Here is a 23,402-nt window from a genome sequence, read left to right on the forward strand (position 1 = left end):
GCATACTCACCTGCTGCAGGCATACTCAACTGCTGCGGGCATACTTACCTGCTGCAAGCATACTCATCTGCTGCAGGCATACTCACCTGCTGCAGGCATACTCATCTGCTGCGGGCATACTCATCTGCTGTGACATACTCATCTGCTGTGGGCATACTCATCTGCTGTGGGCATACTCATCTGCTGTGGGCATACTCATCTGCTGCGGCAATACTCACCTGCTGCAGGCCTTCTGGCTTTGTGAGCGCACGCTGGGGGAGAGAAAGTGGCTTCCTCTGGCCAGAGGTATAATGCTGCCTCCAGCCTGAGGAGTAATTGACAAGGCCGGGAGCCAATGGCGCCGCATTTAACTGTATGTGCTCCTGATTAAGAGTTCATACACTTAAAGGGCCAGTGTCAGCAACCGTCGTCACTTGCCTGGGTGCTGGCGGTCTGCTGAGCAGCGCATCCAGAATTCTGGACAGTGTTAATCCGGTGCTGTCCAGACTTCTGGATGCCCCCATACGGTTCGATGGGGCATTTGTGCTGGAATTTTTTTATTTTTTTTAACAGCATTTAATAATTACAGCAAGTCCCACTGAGAAAGCCAACAATAGACAGGAGCCGTCCCATTGATATAAATAGGAAATATTACTGAGCGTACTCTGTGACCTTTGAAGAGGTCATCCACAGGGAGCGGGAGGTTGAGCTGTGAGCTTCGTCTGTCACCTTCACTGTAATCCTGTACAGATCACTTACCAGCACTCTCCTCCTTATCATCACAGACAGAACGAGGAGTCTCCGCTTAGTTTTAGGCCTAGTGGTTGGAATGGAAACTGCAAGATTTCGGGATGATTTTACAGTATAGATAATAAGATAGAACATTTTAAAATAAAAAAGTAAACAAAAATTCTAATATAAAGTGGTGACTTGGATTACGAGCATAATTCGTTCCGGGACTGTGCTTGTAATCCAAATCTGCTCTTAAACCAAAGCAAATTTTCCCATAAGAAATCATAGAAGTGCAGACAATTGGTTCCACACCCCAAAAATAATGATTTATTTTTCTGAATAACATGTAAAACAGATGAAACAAAGATTAAGAAACAGCAGAATCTGTGATATCATAAACTACTGTACAGTAATGGAGAGGATGGGAAACACAAGAGCTGAGAGAGACTGCAGGGAGCATGAGGGAATGAGCAGGACAGATGTGGGCACATACATGCAGCACTCTGTCCGGGGAGAGAGGGGTTACTGCTATGGAGAGATTACCCCCCCCCCCACAGTCCTGTCCCCTGATGTAAGCCCCAGCCTGAAGGGGATCTGCTATGATTTGGAAGGTGAGAGAGACTTCCTGGGTCACAGTACAGGGCTGTAGACCCCCGCTATGCAGACCATGCCCCTCCTCCACTCGCGCTCTTACCCAGAACATGGAGCTCTTAAACCAAAGCAATGCTCTTAAACCAAGTCACAATTTTGAAAAACTGTGAGCTCTTAAACCAAAACGCTCTTAAACCAAGTTACTCTTAAACCAAGGTACCACTGTACATATATATATATATATATATATATATATATATATATATATATTTTATATATATATATATATATATATATATATATATATATATATATATTTTTTTTTTTACTTTTATATATATATATATATATATATATATATATACACAGTCTTCCAGTAGTTATCAGCTGATGTATGTCCTGCAGGAAGTGGTGTAGTCTCCAGTCTGACACAGTGTTCTCTGCTGCCACCTCTGTCCATTTCAGGAACTGTCCAGAGCAGGAGAGATTTTCTATGGGGATTTGCTTCTCCTCTGGGCAGTTCCTGAAATGGACAGAGGTGGCAGCAGAGAGCACTGTGTCAGACTGGAAAGAATACAATGTCATCTATATGTTGTCTTCTTATGGGGCAGAACACCCTGTTACAACTGCTACTTCAGCAATCCCTATAGCCGCTTTAGTCAGAGACCATCGGCGACCTCCCGTTTCCTTCCCTGGAATCCAGCACGTACAAGATGTAGAGGTAGAAACGATGATGTAATTGACGAATGAAAGTCATTACAAGAGCTGCCACCTTGCAGCAAAAAAAAAAAAAAAAAAATTTATAGCTGTAATTTGTGTGTGTATGTTTTTTCTATGAAAAGCTTGCTTAATCCTTTCTTTGCAAGGGTAATAAGTTAAGTGCCGTTTGCCAGTAATTTACGCGTGGTGTCTGTGTTTTTTTACAAGGCCTTTCATGTGGGTAGTTCCATTGTGTTTAGTGTGTGTCTAGCATATATGATTTCTACAAAGAGCTTAATAACATCAAAGAGGAAGTGGCAGTGATGGGGTTACCATAGAAAATATTTATGTGCCGGTCCCGCCTCGCCAAGCACAAGGAGTTGTCATAGGAAGCCGAAGGTGGCTGGATATGTATGGGGTTTGGGTCGTTACCCTCCAATTTTTATTCTATGTCCGCCTTAGTAAGAAGAAGTCAACAATATCTATAAACCTTATTAGGGTACATGGACATCTAGCCCCTGGGTCAGACTGGCCTAACGGAGGACCGGGCCCCCAGCTTTAGAACCTGCAGAAACACTGACTGACATGTAGTTTCTCACTGGTTCTTTATTGGTGGGCCCCAGACACCCCAGTCTGACACTGTCTAGCCCGTCCCTTTATGGGCAAGAATGTGCGACTGAAACTCTTGCTCTAATATTTATCAAAATGGCCACCTTGTAATACCGCACTTCTCCTATAGTGGCCACTGCAGTGCAAATGCCTGGCTAGAAATGAGTGTCAGTGAAACGCTCAGCGATCAAGTGATCGCCACAGAGATTATTATTTTTAAAGGGAAGCTTTCATCTGTACCCTTTGCTGATCGCCTGTGATCGTCAGGGGAAGCCATGGGCAGCCACGTTTTACAGATGTAGCACCTGCCAAATTAAGCCTAAAGGAGGTACCTCACTTCACCGGCAGCTTTTGCACTGGTCCTGGCAAATGTAGAGTCAGCGATGATGCTTACATACAGCATCTAGATCTAGATCTACTGGGGCCAACAGACCCCCCCCCCCCCCCCACACACACACACACAAATATTCCGCCATTGCCCACCACTGCCAGGCAGTTAGAGGCGGAGAGTGGTGCAAGTTCCTCCTTGTATGGTGCAATTTGCATGTTGCACTATACCATCACCATATCGTGCCCCCTGGTAGAGTTAGTGGCACTGAGATCCAAAACTAGTGCCGTATGGAGACAACTCCCCCCAAAAAACACTATATACAGGTGAGTCCTCATAAAATACTTGTGTTTGTCTCCTGTATAGTGTGCACTCATATCCGCACCTTTGTAGGCTGATCTGCACTATACCAGCACCATATCGAGCCCCCTGATAGAGTTAGGGGCATGGAGTTCCCTATATGCCGTATGGGGATGACCCCTTTCCCCCCTTAAAAAAACACTGTATACAGGTCAGGTTTTTACCCATGTGTCCACATAAAACACTCATGTCTCCGGTTTGTCTCCGGTATAGCGTGCGCCCCTGTTCGCTCCTCCATACAGCGATAGGCTGATCTGCATTTAACCTTTCCGAATAACTGATCGTAACCTCAGGGGCTCGCCGCAGCTTATCCTGCTTTAATATCTCTCTACATCTGTCTTCAAATCTAAATTAAAACTCTTTATCTCGATAGCTTGAGTGCAGTTAATATACTATGCCTGTCATCAGCACCTTTAAGTCGTCTTTTATAGTATGGGTGCACTGGGGCGGGGGGAAGGGGGGGTTCAGGCCAGGGCACCACTTGCCTGGATTTGTATGTGTGTTCTGCATGTATATCTGGTTTTCCCACAGTCATGATACAGTATACAGTATAGTACAGTATACGGCTTATAGTATACGGCTGCTATCACTGACACCTTTCATATATTTTATGTATTTTGTTAGTTTAAAGGGGAACTCCAGCTATTTTTTTCAACTAGTGTCAGAAAAATATATAGATTTGTAATGTACTTCTATTTAAAAAAAAAAATCTTCAGTCTTCCAGTACTTATCAGCTGCCGTATGTCCTGCATGAAGCAGTGTATTCTTTCCAGCCTGACACAGTGCTCTCTGCTGCCTCTTCTGTCCATGTCAGGAACTGTCCAGAGCAGGAACCTGAATGAGGGGTCAGCATGGTATCGGAAAGAAGAGTAACTACTGCTTTGTTATTTTAAATAATTTAGGCTCCTTTAAAAAAAACTGGATTGCTACTTTAGTTATTTGCGTGGGGCATAGTAACATCCAAAAATGGTCAATTAAAAAAATTCTTTAAAAACAAAGTTGTAAAAACTTACCAACAGGTCATGCTTTGAGCATATTCCATACAAAGAACATCTGTGATAATACCTGGCGCACTAAGTATAATTATATCACCTGTGAAATCCTCAAAACATCACCTGTTGGTAGGCCATGAGGACTAGAATTGAGAAACACGTATACGCCATAAATACTATGCATTTAGAACTGTGTTATGCCTGGAGTAGGCTCCGAGGGGGTGGTCCATAACACACAGATTCTCTCATTGGTGTTCCTTAACCCCGCCCCCACAGTTCCCTAACTACACAAACTCAGTCTATCAGATCTGTCTTCTGTGTTTCTCTAATTTCCCAGCAATCTCCTCGCAGGGTAACTGTAATAATTTATTATCATAGTAAACAATCATCACAAAGTGAACTTCATCTGACTGTAGAAGCGGCTTGTTTGTCCTTTGCCAGTATTATAATCTAGATGCCAGGCTGGTATGGAGTGAATTCAAAGTATTCGTTGTGAGGAATCTTACGTCTTATCACCGTGATTGGAACAGATGGTCCCTGTGATCTTTCGGAATATGACACACCTTTCCAAATATTTAGAAAGGACTTTGAGTCCCACTGTGTCAGACATCCGTACCGAGGAATGGGACTGAGTCCATGTGTCATTGTTGTGGTCTGGGGGATTATTACACATTTTAAAGGGCAGCTTCATTTTATCATTGTTATCAAGGCTCACTCAAATGTACAGATTCTTTAAAGGGGTTATTCAGGATTAGAAAAACATGGCTGCTTTTTTCCAGGAAGGGCGCCACTCCTGTCTACAGGTCGTGTGTGGTATTGCAGCTCACTTCATAGGGACCAGATAAGGTGTGAGCGGCAATGTCTTTCCAGTCTTGGTCAGCCACTTTAAATGTAACTTTTGGCTGCAATACCCAGGGTCGGCTACAGGTTTTTGCGGGCCCTCGGGCGACAGAGCTTCAGTGAGCCCCTCATGCATCCACTAAGCACCCATCATCCACACACTATGCACAATCACTTGAGACACCACTAACATACACAAACACATATTATTGACTTACACTGACTGACTGACACAGACACTGACTGACACTGACTGAAACAGACACTGACTGACACTGACTGTCTGACACACACTGACTGACACACACTGACTGACAAAGTGACTTAAACAGACTCACTGACTGACACTCACTGACAGACGGTGACACACTCAGACACTGACATGCAGCACTTACAGCTCAGTCTTCTCCACCTTCCTCTCTGCCAGGCTGCCCTCCACACTGTAAGATTGAGGACCTTCGGGTCATGTGATCAGGTCCTTCACCCTTTGCTCTCTCTATGCAGGATGCTGACAGGTCCTTTCTCCTCTGTCTTCTGATGTTCAGCCTACTCACCCTGCCCTACAATGTGCAAACTGAACATTAGAACACCAGGCCCCTCTCCCTTTCTGGGCCCCTAGAGGCACAGAGGGCCACGGCACTTGCCCGGGTAAGCTCTGTGCTGACGCCGGCCCTGGCAATACCTGTAGGTGAAGATGGGGCAGTTTCTTTAAAAACACTGCCACTATTAGGGTGGGTTCACATTGAGGAATTCTCGCGGATAAACTCAGCGGAATTCCGCCGGCTGTTCGCGTTCACGGACGCTCGCCTTTCCGCCGGCTCCATGGACACCATTCTATGGGCCGGCTGATTCCGCATTCCGCCGAACGAATTGACATGTCAGTCCCTTCTGATAGTCCTATGTTTCAGCTATGTAGGCTTGGGCCCTGTGCCCAAAAAGTTACGTTGATTAATTTAAAAAAATTTTTTGGAGGCCCTAGAACATCCACAGGGTAGAGACGAAAGGGCTGATCATCTCTACAATCTCTAGAATGGTCTCTGACTCTCACCAGCTCCATACATTGTCTAAGGGAGATACCCAAGTGCTGTTCTTTGCTATCTCTGACTTGCCATAAACAATGCATGGAGCATTTGCCGAGCCATCACTCCATGCAGCAGAAAGAACCAGTGCCCATTTTGGAACCCCTTACGATCAAACAGTTATCCCTTATCCTGTGTATGAGGGATATGTTTTTGGATACTATGTCAGAGATTTTAGACAGTATTTTTAAGGGGTTATCCAAGATTAGAAAAAACACAGCTACTCTCTCCCCAAAACAGCTCCATCCCTGTCTTCAGATCGTGTGTGGTATTACAATTCAGCTCCATTGTCTTCAAAATTCTCTTTGTTGCAGAGAGTGCAGATTCTGCCGCCATGTTTTTCGAGGCCTGGACAATGGAGATTGATTGCAAATATGCTGTTGTCTGGCTGTGTTGGTGGTCGTGTAGCCTGGTTATACTACTGATAGAGTACCCACAGGTGGTTAGACTTCATTCAATTCTTCTCTCCTTCTAAGGTTCTTTTTACTTTCTCATTTAAGTCCATGGGTAAAATTCGCAAAAAAATCTCCAATTCGTGGAATAAAATTCTCACAATCTTGATCAGATTGATCAGGTTTTCCGTTGCCTATTGTCCCCGACCAATGGCAAAGTTTCCAAAGGGTTAAGCTCGTAAATAAAAACAACCTCCAAATAGATGTCTCATTGACCACATGCAAATTGCAGTAAAAGCTGGGCTCTGAAAAGATGGCTAATTGCCGGGGGTGGTCACCCATCACCCGGACATGTCTCCCGCTATTCCATGATTTGGGAATTCCCATATTTCTTTGGGAATAGCAGGGTTGGGGGGTTGGGTTAGGTCATTACCCACGGACTCTTCCTACTACTGCTGAGATTTGTGACTTAGCGTTGAACCCTTGACCTCATAATCCGATGGCATGTGTAGGGTCTACAGGGTTGTAAAACGGCCATTACAAATGGGTGAACAGATTTGGTGAATGCCTGTGACCTTCCCAGGTCCTAGCAACCATATTACGAGTTGGGTCTATTATCCTCCCACCCCCGTAGGTTGACAAGGTAGCTGTCATTAGTTTTTTTTTCACCCATTTCCTGCTCATTGGCATAACATTAGATGAGTCCACATTGTGTGAGATCCTGATAAGTCTGGACAAATGGGGCCATCACATGCTTGTCCCATGATGGTGGATCTAGGCCACCATGACAACTGTTAATGGTGCTTGTATTGTACTTAGCCCCCTCTACAGCTACTTGTTAACCCAGTAACCCTAAGGGACAACTTGAGGTCACTTTTTTGTTAGTAGTTTACGAGTTTTTGGCTCACATCTCGTGTAGGGTCTCCATATCGAACGTCTTCGCCGTTGACCACATCGTGTTGGTCTCGACTAAAAATTACTGACTGATCCAAAAACTTCTTCCTAATAGAGAGGGTCAAGTTTCAGACTTTAGGATATACATTGCCTGAAAGGAAATGGAAATCAGGACATCACAATGTTGGACCCAAAAACTACATGGGGTAAAAAAGTTGACCTTCACCTTAAAGGGGCTTTCCCAACTCAAACATTTAAGAGATTGTGGTTTGATATATGATATAAGATGAAAAATTCTCCGTACCTGACACCAAGTAGACTAGTACTAATGGGGTATTTCCCAGTTTAGCTTGGGCTGCCATAGTGTTTCGGCAACTCCTACTAAGGTCTAGAGGAGTTGTGTAAACAATGTAAAACAGCCCACATGACTGTTCAAAATTCTGTCCACCTCAACCATCGAGTTCGGTGCGTTACCGACTGGGCTTACGAGGATATGTCATCATTATCTTAGATGGTAGTGCACCCTTTTAAGGAGGTTGCTGGGCAAAAGTGATGTGTGGATCACTGTGAAGCCAAGCTGGAAGCAAATAGCTCCATACATTATGTAGTGGCCATTCTGGGTTACTGCAGCACTTCTTTCATCAAAGTTAATGAGAGCTGAGCTGTAGTAACCCAGAATGGCCACTACCCTATGTATGGAGCTGTCTGCTTCCTGTTCTTTCTCGCCTTGTATACTAGCACCCTGCCTTTGGCAAACAGATGGCACCTGACCAATCTGATATTGATGACCTATCCTGAGTACAATATTTTTTTCTTGGGGAAAAAAACCCTTAAAGGGGTTATCTAGAAAAAAAAACCTGTAGTTTTCTTTCAAAAACAGCGCCTCAGGTTGTGTGTGGAATTACTATTTGGCTCCATGTTGTTTTTGTTTTGTTTTTCACTTTATTTTTCATATATTAAACCAAACAAGTCATTTATATGGATCCTTACACGGTACTATGTGTGCCGCCAAACAGTGCACAATAAAACCTCTGATATACTGGTTTCCAATTGCAAAATTTTTACAAAAATTTGAGTAAATATTCTGAAACTTTTTAATTTTAGGAAGGTTTATTGTTTCGCCACCTGTAAAATATGTGATCCCGGCCTCGGCCAAAACACCTGTAAATACCTGAGGAGCTTGGCTGGCTATAGGATATCTCAGCTGAGGGCAGATAATTGTATTGCTTGCACATTAGGCATTTTCTCAGTCAGTCTATTGATACAGAAGTGGTGGGAATTAGTCACGCCGGAGGAATGGCCGTCTGGAATTCTCCGGCTGTATTTCTGCATTATTTACCATGTGTTCAAGCTGAGTCAATATTGCGTAAAAACTGCTACACAATCGTCTCTCGGGATAGCCGACTGAAATGTCGCAATGCCGCTCTGCCTATTACACGGCAAAGGAATTCAGAGCCTTGAGACATATCCCTCCATGCAATGGGAATTGTATCTGATATACAGGCTGATGATAAGGCCGGATCTACTCTCTGCTCACAGGATGTGTGACTTAAAGGGACACTCCAGATTTAAGTGCATGATATGGTGGCCTACTTACATTAATGTATGGTTCAGTAGACTTTTATTGTTGTTCCTGTCTTGTAAAGGTTTGGTCGATAGGAGTCCGATCCCTGGAATCTCTGCTGATTGGCAGAGTGGAATATGTAGGTAGAACAGCTCATCCATATACTTTGCATAGAATATATTGTGCAGCACAAGTACCAGGCTCAATACAGACGTGCAGCACATGTACCAGGCTCAGTACAGAGTACAGCACAAGTGCCCAGGCTCAGTACAGATGTGCAGCACAAGTACCAGGCTCAGTACAAGTGTGCAGCACAAGTACCAGGCTCAGTACAGGTGTGCAGCACAAGTACCAGGCTCAGTACAGGAGTGCAGCACAAGTGCCCAGGCTCAGTACAGATGTGCAGCACAAGTACCAGGCTCAGTACAGGTGTGCAGCACATGTATCAGGCTCAGTACAGATGTGCAGCACAAGTACCAGGCTCAGTACAGGAGTGCAGCACAAGTACCAGGCTCAGTACAGAGTACAGCACAAGTGCCCAGGCTCAGTACAGGAGTGCAGCACAAGTACCAGGCTCAGTACAGAGTACAGCACAAGTGCCCAGGCTCAGTACAGATGTGCAGCACAAGTACCAGGCTCAGTACAAGTGTGCAGCACAAGTACCAGGCTCAGTACAGGTGTGCAGCACAAGTACCAGGCTCAGTACAGGAGTGCAGCACAAGTACCAGGCTCAGTACAGATGTGCAGCACAGGTACCAGGCTCAGTACAAGTGTGCAGCACAAGTACCAGGCTCAGTACAGATGTGCAGCACAAGTACCAGGCTCAGTACAGATGTGCAGCACATGTATCAGGCTCAGTACAGATGTGTAGCACATGTATCAGGCTCAGTACAGATGTGCAGCACAAGTACCAGGCTCAGTACAGATGTGCAGCACATGTATCAGGCTCAGTGCAGGTGTGAAGCACAGGTACCAGGCTCAGTACAGACGTGCAGCACAGGTACCAGGCTCAGTACAGAGTACAGCACAAGTGCCCAGGCTCAGTACAGACGTGCAGCACATGTATCAGGCTCAGTACAGACGTGCAGCACAAGTACCAGGCTCAGTACAGACGTGCAGCACAGGTACCAGGCTCAGTACAGACGTGCAGCACAGGTACCAGGCTCAAAACAGAGTACAGCACAAGTGCCCAGGCTCAGTACAGATGTGCAGCACAAGTACCAGGCTCAGTACAGATGTGCAGCACAGGTACCAGGCTCAGTACAGATGTGCAGCACAAGTACCAAGCTCAGTACAGACGTGCAGCACAGGTACCAGGCTCAGTACAGACGTGCAGCACATGTATCAGGCTCAGTACAGATGTGCAGCACAAGTACCAGGCTCAGTACAGGTGTGCAGCACAGGAACCAGGCTCAGTACAGGTGTGCAGCACAAGTACCAGGCTCAGTGCAGATGTGCAGCACAAGTACCAGGCTCAGTACAGATGTGCAGCACAAGTACCAGGCTCAGTACAGATGTGCAGCACAAGTACCAGGCTCAGTACAGATGTGTAGCACAGGTAACAGGCTCAGTACAGATGTGCAGCACAGGTAACAGGCTCAGTACAGATGTGCAGCACAAGTACCAGGCTCAGTACAGATGTGCAGCACAAGTATCAGGCTCAGTACAGATGTGCAGAACAGATACCAGGCTAAGTACAGATGTGCAGCACAAGTACCAGGCTCAGTACAGATGTGCAGCACAAGTACCAGGCTCAGTGCAGGTGTGCAGCACAGATACCAGGCTCAGTACAGGAGTGCAGCACAAGTACCAGGCTCAGTACAGGTGTGCAGCACAAGTACCAGGCTCAGTACAGATGTGCAGCACATGTATCAGGCTCAGTACAGATGTGCAGCACAGGTACCAGGCTCAGTACAGATGTGCAGCACATGTATCAGGCTCAGTACAGATGTGCAGCACAGTTACCAGGCTCAGTACAGATGTGCAGCACAAGTACCAGGCTCAGTACAGATGTGCAGCACAAGTACCAGGCTCAGTACAGGAGTGCAGCACATGTATCAGGCTCAGTACAGATGTGCAGCACATGTACCAGGCTCAGTACAGGTGTGCAGCACAAGTACCAGGCTCAGTACAGATGTGCAGCACATGTATCAGGCTCAGTACAGATGTGCAGCACATGTATCAGGCTCAGTACAGATGTGCAGCACATGTATCAGGCTCAGTACAGATGTGCAGCACAAGTACCAGGCTCAGTACAGATGTGCAGCACATGTATCAGGCTCAGTACAGATGTGCAGCACAGGTACCAGGCTCAGTACAGATGTGCAGCACATGTATCAGGCTCAGTACAGATCTGCAGAACAGGTACCAGGCTCAGTACAGGTGTGCAGCACAAGTACCAGGCTCAGTACAGGAGTGCAGCACAAGTACCAGGCTCAGTACAGATGTGCAGCACAAGTACCAGGCTCAGTACAGATGTGCAGCACAAGTACCAGGCTCAGTACAGATGTGCAGCACAGGTACCAGGCTCAGTACAGATATGCAGCACATGTATCGGGCTCAGTGCAGGTGTGAAGCACAGGTACCAGGCTCAGTACAGACGTGCAGCAGAGGTACCAGGCTCAGTACAGAGTACAGCACAAGTGCCCAGGCTCAGTACAGATGTGCAGCACATGTATCAGGCTCAGTACAGATGTGCAGCACAAGTACCAGGCTCAGTACAGACGTGCAGCACAGGTACCAGGCTCAGTACAGATGTGCAGCACATGTATCAGGCTCAGTACAGATCTGCAGAACAGGTACCAGGCTCAGTACAGGTGTGCAGCACAAGTACCAGGCTCAGTACAGAGTACAGCACAAGTGCCCAGGCTCAGTACAGATGTGCAGCACATGTATCAGGCTCAGTACAGATGTGCAGCCCAAGTACCAGGCTCAGTACAGATGTGCAGCACAGGTACCAGGCTCAGTACAGATGTGCAGCACAAGTACCAGGCTCAGTACAGACGTGCAGCACAGGTACCAGGCTCAGTACAGACGTGCAGCACATGTATCAGGCTCAGTACAGATGTGCAGCACAAGTACCAGGCTCAGTACAGGTGTGCAGCACAGGAACCAGGCTCAGTACAGGTGTGCAGCACAAGTACCAGGCTCAGTACAGATGTGCAGCACAAGTACCAGGCTCAGTACAGATGTGTAGCACAGGTAACAGGCTCAGTACAGATGTGCAGCACAGGTAACAGGCTCAGTACAGATGTGCAGCACAAGTACCAGGCTCAGTACAGATGTGCAGCACAAGTATCAGGCTCAGTACAGATGTGCAGAACAGATACCAGGCTAAGTACAGATGTGCAGCACAAGTACCAGGCTCAGTACAGATGTGCAGCACAAGTACCAGGCTCAGTGCAGGTGTGCAGCACAGATACCAGGCTCAGTACAGGAGTGCAGCACAAGTACCAGGCTCAGTACAGGTGTGCAGCACAAGTACCAGGCTCAGTACAGATGTGCAGCACATGTGTCAGGCTCAGTACAGATGTGCAGCACAGGTACCAGGCTCAGTACAGATGTGCAGCACATGTATCAGGCTCAGTACAGATGTGCAGCACAGTTACCAGGCTCAGTACAGATGTGCAGCACAAGTACCAGGCTCAGTACAGATGTGCAGCACAAGTACCAGGCTCAGTACAGGAGTGCAGCACATGTATCAGGCTCAGTACAGATGTGCAGCACATGTACCAGGCTCAGTACAGGTGTGCAGCACAAGTACCAGGCTCAGTACAGATGTGCAGCACATGTATCAGGCTCAGTACAGATGTGCAGCACATGTATCAGGCTCAGTACAGATGTGCAGCACATGTATCAGGCTCAGTACAGATGTGCAGCACAAGTACCAGGCTCAGTACAGATGTGCAGCACATGTATCAGGCTCAGTACAGATGTGCAGCACAGGTACCAGGCTCAGTACAGATGTGCAGCACATGTATCAGGCTCAGTACAGGTGTGCAGCACAAGTACCAGGCTCAGTACAGGAGTGCAGCACAAGTACCAGGCTCAGTACAGATGTGCAGCACAAGTACCAGGCTCAGTACAGATGTGCAGCACAAGTACCAGGCTCAGTACAGATGTGCAGCACAGGTACCAGGCTCAGTACAGATATGCAGCACATGTATCGGGCCCAGTGCAGGTGTGAAGCACAGGTACCAGGCTCAGTACAGACGTGCAGCACAGGTACCAGGCTCAGTACAGAGTACAGCACAAGTGCCCAGGCTCAGTACAGATGTGCAGCACATGTATCAGGCTCAGTACAGATGTGCAGCACAAGTACCAGGCTCAGTACAGACGTGCAGCACAGGTACCAGGCTCAGTACAGACGTGCAGCACAGGTACCAGGCTCAGTACAGGTGTGCAGCACAGGTACCAGGCTCAGTACAGACGTGCAGCACATGTATCAGGCTCAGTACAGATGTGCAGCACAAGTACCAGGCTCAGTACAGAGTACAGCACAAGTGCCCAGGCTCAGTACAGATGTGCAGCACAAGTACCAGGCTCAGTACAGACGTGCAGCACAGGTACCAGGCTCAGTACAGGTGTGCAGCACAGGTACCAGGCTCAGTACAGACGTGCAGCACATGTATCAGGCTCAGTACAGATGTGCAGCACAAGTACCAGGCTCAGTACAGATGTGCAGCACATGTATCAGGCTCAGTACAGATGTGCAGCACAGGTACCAGGCTCAGTACAGATGTGCAGCACATGTATCAGGCTCAGTACAGATCTGCAGAACAGGTACCAGGCTCAGTACAGGAGTGCAGCACAAGTACCAGGCTCAGTACAGATGTGCAGCACAAGTACCAGGCTCAGTACAGATGTGCAGCACAAGTACCAGGCTCAGTACAGATATGCAGCACATGTATCGGGCTCAGTGCAGGTGTGAAGCACAGGTACCAGGCTCAGTACAGACGTGCAGCACAGGTACCAGGCTCAGTACAGAGTACAGCACAAGTGCCCAGGCTCAGTACAGATGTGCAGCACATGTATCAGGCTCAGTACAGATGTGCAGCACAAGTACCAAGCTCAGTACAGACGTGCAGCACAGGTACCAGGCTCAGTACAGACGTGCAGCACAGGTACCAGGCTCAGTACAGAGTACAGCACAAGTGCCCAGGCTCAGTACAGATGTGCAGCACAAGTACCAGGCTCAGTACAGACGTGCAGCACAGGTACCAGGCTCAGTACAGGTGTGCAGCACAAGTACCAGGCTCAGTACAGGTGTGCAGCACAGGTACCAGGCTCAGTACAGACGTGCAGCACAGGTACCAGGCTCAGTACAGACGTGCAGCACAGGTACCAGGCTCAGTACAGGTGTGCAGCACAGGTACCAGGCTCAGTACAGACGTGCAGCACAGGTACCAGGCTCAGTACAGACGTGCAGCACAAGTACCAGGCTCAGTACAGGTGTGCAGCACAGGTACCAGGCTCAATACAGGTGTGCAGCACAAGTACCAGGCTCAGTACAGATGTGCAGCACATGTATCAGGCTCAGTACAGACGTGCAGCACAAGTACCAGGCTCAGCAGATACATTACCAGAACCAGGCTTACAGAACCAAGATACAGTGATAAGCTGCAAAGTCAGGGTAAGTTCTGTTATAGCTATATAAGTTTGCAGCATGTGACGTTATATCTCCAGCTATTACCTAAGCAATGGTAAGGATATGCCAGGAGGTGTTTTTTTTCCCCTCTTTTTGTAATTTTTACATACATGAATGCCGCCACCCATCGTCTCGCTATGGACTAGTCGGAAGCAAAATAAACATTACAGTACACTGGGTGACTCATAGGTGACGTCTTCTGTGTTTGGAGTTGTTCTCTTTTCTTCTCCATTCGGCTGACACCTCTATAGCTTACCTGATACAGGGCTTGTAGCGCCTACTGAATGTTTTTGATCCCTTAAATTTCTCATAGCACCACACACTGCACCTCCTTACTATAACACATCACAGACTGCACCTCCTCAATATAACACACCACAGACTGCACCTCCTGAATATAACACACCACACACTGCACCTCCTGAATATAACACACCACACACTGCACCTCCTGAATATAACACACCACACACTGCACCTCCTAAATATAACACACCACACACTGCACCTCCTAATATAACACACCACACACTGCACCTCCTGAATATAACAGATCACACACTGCACCTCCTGAATATAACACACCACACACTGCACCTCCTGAATATAACACACCACACACTGCACCTCCTGAATATAACACACCACACACTGCACCTCCTGAATATAACACATCACACACTGCACCTCTTAAATATAACACACCACACACTGCACCTCCTGAATATAACACACCACACACTGCACCTCCTGAATATAAGACACCACAGACTGCACCTCCTTACTATAACACATCACACATTGCACCTTCTCAATATAACACATCACACTTTGCACCTCCTGAATATAACACATCACACACTGCACCTCCTAAATATAACACACCACACACTGCACCTCCTGAATATAACACACCACAGACTGCACCTCCTTACTATAACACATCACACATTGCACCTTCTTAATGTAACACATCACACACTGCACCTCCTAAATATAACACACCACAACTGCATCTCCTGAATATAACACACCACACAGTCTGCCCCCTCAATATAATAAAGCCCACAGAAAATAGTACCGCAATACACTGCACCCTCTGAATATAAGCTTGCTCTCTCAATATACTGTAATAGTACCATTTAGTGAGCCCACTGAAAATAGTACCGCCATACACTGTGCCTCCTTACAGTTCCCCGACATAGTGCCACCAGACGGTAAAAACACAGTGCCCCTATGGTAAAAAAAAGAAATACTTACTTACCCCTGTTCCCATGCTGCCATCAGGGATACAGGCCAGGCCTGGTGGCACAATGATGATGCCCTTGTTTTTGGAAAAATTGGCACGTGTAGGGCCAAAGTGTGATGTCGAGATGACTGGGACAGAGCATATCCAGAATGGCCGGTCTTTTGGGGTATCCTCGGTATGTAGTGGTTAGTATCTACAATTGTGGTCCAAGAAAGGTCAACTGGTGACCAGGGTCATGGGTATCAGAGGTCCATTGATGTTTTTGGGCAGTGAAGGCTAGCCCATCTGGTCTGAATGCAAAGGAGTCAGAACACACAGGGCATCACAGCTTCTAATAGATGGGGCTCCAGACTGGTCATAGTGCCCATGCTATCCCCTGTCCACCACCAAAAGTGCCTACAGTGAACACGTGAGCATTACAACTGGACTATGGAGTAATGGATGGATCAAGTGGCAACAATCCAGCACAACCGACCTTTCTCTACACCAACATCATCAGGAGGCCGCCATAAACCTTATACCATCTGAGTCGGGATCGGCCAACTTTAGTATAGGGTGTATAGCCACCTTTCGAAAGGAGGCCACAGAGCAGGGATATGGAGATAGGGAGATGATAGGAATATGTCCGAGCAGTTTCATTGACTCAAGGGTGGAGTTAAGAGCAAGTTCAAGGAATGTGTTTGAGGTGGAGATGGTGGTGAGGAACAGGGAGGAGAAGAATGCAGAGCCACTAACTGTGATGGATGAATACGGTTTCGTTCAAGACGAGTTTCAGGAATTAGAAGAAGTGATATCATCCATAAATACCAAGGACCATAGAAGGAGTGAATCACTCCCTCGCTCCGTGATTCACCGATCATAGGTGCAAAGTGGCTGAAAGTGATGTCTGGCCATGTTGAGCAGAACGCCGATGCACATGACGGGGCTTTGTTACCTTAAGCACCATGGCGGTCTCCTATGTGGTCATGCTTGTTATGACTATGCCGGGCAGCTTAAGTTCAATCAGCTATTAGATTCTATCACGGAATCCAGTCCTAGACATTCAAGAGCGTAGAGAAGTGCTCGGCACTAATCTGGTGCTACATTGTCTACTGCCTCATTGTGTATCTTGGTGGTTGAGACGCTAAACTTGGTTGTCATATGGAAGTTATTTCAATGGTATTGTTATTTTTACAGTGTAATTCCTCCAGTCAATCACAAGATCCCCCCTTTAACCTTGTGTTTTTAATGTCTGAACTTTTTTCGTCGGTGGAAATTCCCAAGTTCTCAGGTAGACGTGCAAACTGTGTTGATTTAGTTCTATCTCTTTCCGTGCGCGCTAATCGTTCCTTACCGAAGAAAAGCCGGGATTTGCTGACTGCCGGTAATTTTCCTGACAGGCGTAAAAAATTTAAAGGAAAACTCCACTTTGGTAACATTCCACAGTTAGGAGGTCATGCACGTGCCTGTAGGATGGATCTACATTGTAGGGCCTGCAATGAGGCCCATACTATACCGCCATGAACCATCCCTTGACCCATTGAGTCCCTACAGGTTTGTGATGTCATCGTAAAGGGTCAGATTGTGAGTTACTTTATATTGCTTATTATACACTATAGGTGCTATTATAGTATGTGGTCACTATGTATGACCATTATATCGGCACGTTTATTAGTCATATTAGTCATGTACTACTATTAAATAGGCATTGCTATGTGGTTACTGTGTAGTACTATTATATAGCAACTATTATGTGGTTACTGCATAATACTAAATATATAGGTACTGCTGTGTGTAGTACTATTATATAACAATTATTAACATGGTTACTATGTAATACTAACTATATAGGTACTGTCAGGGCCGATTCAAGGGTTTCCGCCGCCTGAGGCAAACCTCAGGCGGCCGCCCCGAGTGATAGCCGGCATCCCCCCGGAGCACCCCCCCCCCCCCCGCCGCCGCCGCCGCCGCCGCCGCCGCCGCCATCTACTCACCTGTCCCACGCCGCAGCCGGCCCGCGCTCTCCGCTGTCTCCACATCCCGTCAGGTCCCGCGATGTCACCCTGCAGCTGTCACGGACCTCCAGGCTGTGGTGAGTGAGTGGGGTGATCGGGTCGCGCGGGGCGGTCCCGCGCGACCCGATCACCCCAGCGCGTCCCCCACCGACCCCGGGCACTCACCACAGCCTGGAGGTCCGTGACAGCTGCAGGGTGACATCGCGGGACCTGACGGGATGTGGAGAGCGCAGGCGACGGGACAGGTGAGCGGCCGCTGTCATTTTTGTTAAGTGATACTTAACAAAAATGACAGCAGGGGGGACATAATGCCGCCCCCAGCCGGACCGCAAATTCTGCCGCCTGAGGCGGAAGGCTCATTCCGCCTCATGGCAGAAGCGGGCCTGGGTACTGTTATGTGGTTACTGTGTAATTGTGCTATTATGGTTACTGCATAATACTAAATATATAGGTACTGCTCTGTGGTTACTGTGTACTATTATATAACAATTATTACATGGTTACTATGTAATACTAACTATATAGGCACTTACACTCAGCGGCCACTTTATTAGGTACACCATGCTAGTAACGGGTTGGACCCCCTTTTGCCTTCAGAACTGCCTCAATTCTTCGTGGCATAGATACAACAAGGTGCTGGAAGCTTCCTCAGAGATTTTGGTCCATATTGACATGATGACATCACACAGTTGCCGCAGATTTGTCGGCTGCACATCCATGATGCGAATCTCCCGTTCCACCACATCCCAAAGATGCTCTATTGGATTGAGATCTGGTGACTGTGGAGGCCATTGGAGTACAGTGACCTCATTGTCATGTTCAAGAAACCAGTCTGAGATGATTCTAGCTTTATGACATGGCGCATTATCCTGCTGAAAGTAGCCATCAGATGTTGGGTACATTGTGGTCATAAAGGGATGGACATGGTCAGCAACAATACTCAGCTAGGCTGTGGAATGGCAACGATGCTCAATTGGTACCAAGGGGCCCAAAGAGTGCCAAGAAAATATTCCCCACACCATGGCACCACCACCACCAGCCTGAACCGTTGATACAAGGCAGGATGGATCCATGCTTTCATGTTGTTGATGCCAAATTCTGACCCTACCATCCGAATGTCGCAGCAGAAATCGAGACTCATCAGACCAGGCAACGTTTTTCCAATCTTCTACTGTCCAATTTCGATGAGCTTGTGCAAATTGTAGCCTCAGTTTCCTGTTCTTAGCTGAGCGGAGTGGCACCCGGTGTGGTCTTCTGCTGCTGTAGCCCATCTGCCTCAAAGTTGGAGGTACTGTGCTCTTCTGCCTACCTTGGTTGTAACGGTTGGCTATTTGAGTCACTGTTGCCTTTCTATCAGCTGGAACCAGTCTGCCCATTCTCCTCTGACCTCTGGCATCAACAAGGCATTTCCGCCCACAGAACTGCCGCTCACTGGATGATTTTTCTTTTTCGGACCATTCTCTGTAAACCCTAGAGATGGTTGTGCGTGAAAATCCCAGTAGATCAGCAGTTTCTGAAATACTCAGACCAGCCCTTCTGGCACCAACAACCATGCCACGTTCAAAGGCCCTCAAATCACCTTTCTTCCCCATACTGATGCTCGGTTTGAACTGCAGGAGATTGTCTTGACCATGTCTACATGTCTAAATGCACTGAGTTGCCGCCATGTGATTGGCTGATCAGAAATTAAGTGGTAACGTGCAGTTGGACAGGTGTACCTAATAAAGTGGCCGGTGAATGTATATAGGCACTCTATGTGGTTACTGTGTAGTACTATTATATAACAATTATTACATGGTTACTATGTAATACTAACTATATGGGCACTTATATGTGGTTACTGTGTAGTGATAATATATAGCAATTACTACGTAGTTAATATTTAATACTAACTATATAGGCACTCTTATGTGGTTACTGTGTAGTACTATTATATAGCAATTACTATGTGGTTACTGTGTATTAATATCTATGTAGGCACTGTTGTGTGGTTACTGTGTAGTACAATTATATAGCAATTACTATGTGGTTACTGTGCAATACTAACTATATAGGCATTGTTTATATGGCAACTATTATGTGGTTACTGTGTAATTCAAACTATATAGGCACTGCTATGTGGTTACTGTGTAGTACTATTATATAGCAATTATTACATAGTTACTGTATAAAACTAACTATATAGGCACTGTTATGTAGTCACTGCATAGTACTATTTTTATGCTGCAGGTACTGTTTTGTTTACACTATACAGTACTATATAGAGGCATTGTTATGTGTTTAACGGTACTAATTATATATACCATAGGTACTGTTACAGTATGTGGTCACCATGTATGACTATTATAAAAACACTATGGGGTTACTGCGTAGTATTATTATATAGCCACTCTTATGTGGTCACTGTATAGTAATAACTATATAGGCACTGTTTTGTGTACACTGTATAGCGCTGTTTATATAGGCACTGTTATGTGTTTAATGTGTGCTACTAACTGTATACCATAGGTACTGTTACAGTATGTGGTCACTATACAGGCCTATTATATAGACACTGCGATTAGTCACTGTTTAGTACTATTAAATAGGCATTGCTATGTGGTTACTGTGTAGTGCTAATTATGTAGGCACTGTTACATGGTCAAATATATTGGTACTGTTATTTGGTCACTGAGTGGTACTAAGTATATAGCTACTGTTATGTGGTCACTGTATAGTATAGTAATAATTGTAATAATTATATAGGTACTGTTATGTGGTCACTGTATAGCACTATTCATATAGGTACTGTTATGTGTTTAATGTATGGTTCTACTTGTATACTTTGGATACTGTTACAGTATGTGGTCACTATATAGGCTTGTAAAATTAAATAGGCATTGCTATGTGGTCACTATGCAGTTCTATTATATAGTTGCTGTGTAGTTACTGTGTAGTACTACTATATAGGCACTGTTGTACATACACTGTGTAGTAATAATTATACAGGCACTATGGGGGAGATTTATCAAACAAGGTGTAAAGTGATTCCACCTTTCATTTTCCAGAGTCTGTGAGGAATGAAAGGTGGAATCTGATTGGTTGCTAGGGGCAACTGAGACAGTTTCACTTTACACCATGTTGGATAAATCTCCCCCTATGATTTGATCATTGTTTTGTACGATTAATAAGGCACTGTGATGTTGTCACTGTCTAGTAGGATTATATAGGCACTGTGATGTCGTCACTGTCTAGTGGGATTATATAGGCACTGTGATGTCGTCACTGTCTAGTTGGATTATATAGGCACTGTGATGTCGTCACTGTCTAGTAGGATTATATAGGCACTGTGATGTCGTCACTGTCTAGTGGGATTATATAGGCACTGTGATGTCGTCACTGTCTAGTGGGATTATATAGGCACTGTGATGTTGTCACTGTCTAGTGGGATTATATAGGCACTGTGATGTCGTCACTGTCTAGTAGGATTATATAGGCACTGTGTTGTCACTTTCTAGTAGGATTATATAGGCACTGTGATGTCGTCACTGTCTAGTAGGATTATATAGGCACTGTGATGTCGTCACTGTCTAGTAGGTTTATATAGGCACTGTGATGTCGTCACTCTCTAGTAGGATTATATATTCATAGTGATTTTGTCACTGTCTAGTAGGATTATATTGGCACTTTGATGTGGTAACTAATTAGTGCAAATCACATAGGCGCTTTATGGCAGTGTTATGTTGGCAGTGTATGGTACTATATTGGATAGTTTTAGGATATATTGGAAGCTTTAGCTGTCGCATTCCCATGTTAGTGCCCCCCCCCCACAACAACCTCCACTGTAAGTGGCTTTTAAGGACATGAGGATTAAGCTCCTTCTGAGATCTGGTGTTGTCACAACACGCTCGGCGAGGCCCTTACACTGTAAATATCTCTTGTTTCTTCAGCACCAGACAGAGCACTTAGTGAAGAGGACAAAATGGCTGCCCCCTCCCCTTTTTCCTCCTATACAAAAAATCCTTGAAAATGCCACCAAGATGGGGCCGTAATCCTTATCCGCAGAGTAAAGAAACAAAATGCACTAAAAACTTAAAAACGTCCAATAAAGAAACAGTCATTTCCAGGTCGCAACAACATGATGGGCTACAATGGAAGACACATAGAAGACGGGGATCATAGTAGCGGTAAACCGGCGACATAATGGAATAAAATACCAAGGTTACTGTATAGGCCCCTGTTAGCGTTGAGTAGAGTTGCCGAATGGTTCAGGTTTTGCAACGTTTTCCGAACCCTAAAGCTCAGCATTTGATTCCTGAAGAAGTTAGCCCTAGGGGGTCGGGAAAATATGGATTCAGCCATAGGTTGCATCTATGTTTTTTCTGGCACTCCTAGGATGTCATCTATCTTTTCCAGACACCGGGAGTCAAATCCCGAGAATTTGCGTTCGGAAAATGTTGCTGAACCCAAAAAGTTTGTCAACTCTGCTCACCACTAGATACCATAACATAGTTGTATTTAGCCCATAGCTGTAATATGAATCTTGTCCGGTGTTTTTGTTGGGTTCTATGCAGCCATGGTCTTTTTTTTCCTCTTTTTTAGAAGAGCTGGTTGACAACCAATATGGCTACCATTGCGGTGCCCATAGGGGCTGTCCAGTCCAGGATCACCTCCCTTACATCTCTGATAGCTCTTTTTATTTCTTTCTAGAGCTTTGTCATCTGTGGTGGCTTTGGGAGCAAATATAATCTGCAACAAGATTCCAGGGTTGGCGCCTCGGCAAAGAGCCATCTGCGAGAGCCGCCCGGATGCCATTATAGTTATTGGTGAAGGGGCACAGATGGGGATCAACGAATGTCAGTATCAGTTTCGCTACTCCAGATGGAATTGCTCGGCACTTGGAGAGAGGACCGTCTTCGGACAAGAGCTACGAGTAGGTAAGCGATTTCTATCACTAGAGGGGTTGGGAAGTGATGAGTAAAATCTGTAATGTTTTTAAAGGGGTATTCCAGCCATTGCATTGTGCTGGGTAATAATAGAAAAAAGGCTGATCTTACCTACTCCTGATCCCCTGTTGGACCTCTGTCCTGCTTCCGAGAAAAAAGCTTAGTGTAGGTCTTGCCCACTCACTGGCTGAGACCGGACACCATTGATTGGCAGTAGACAGTTCCTACACTGAGCCCACATTAAGGTCTTACCATTACTTTAAGTGTTGAGTGGACGTGCCAAATTGTTCTCTGAACCTGAACGCTTGCCATTTGACTCCCGACATCTGGAGAAGTTGGATACTACCCTAGTGTTGCCTGGAAAATGCATGTTTTCCAGGACTCCTTAGGTCAGCATCCAACTTCTTTAGCTGACGGGAGTCAAATTCCGAGTGTTCGGGTTCAGAGAATCTTGCCGAACCCTTACAGTTTGGCAAGTCCGCTTAACACTAGTTAATTCAAAAAACTTTTGACTTGTCACAGAGGCAT

General features: G+C 46.1%; 1 protein-coding gene across 1 annotated transcript in view; it reads left to right on the top strand.

Annotated features, from left to right (window-relative positions):
• WNT7B (Wnt family member 7B) overlaps positions 1–23,402 on the top strand; it is a 113,091-nt gene that overhangs the window by 55,017 nt on the left and 34,672 nt on the right. The window contains exon 2 of the mRNA XM_069967845.1: positions 22,639–22,865. Coding sequence (XP_069823946.1) covers positions 22,639–22,865 — 227 coding nt within the window. The remainder of the gene's footprint in view (positions 1–22,638; positions 22,866–23,402) is intronic.

The sequence above is a fragment of the Dendropsophus ebraccatus genome, chromosome 1 (genome assembly GCF_027789765.1).
Source record: "Dendropsophus ebraccatus isolate aDenEbr1 chromosome 1, aDenEbr1.pat, whole genome shotgun sequence".
NCBI classification, from domain to species: domain Eukaryota; kingdom Metazoa; phylum Chordata; class Amphibia; order Anura; family Hylidae; genus Dendropsophus; species Dendropsophus ebraccatus.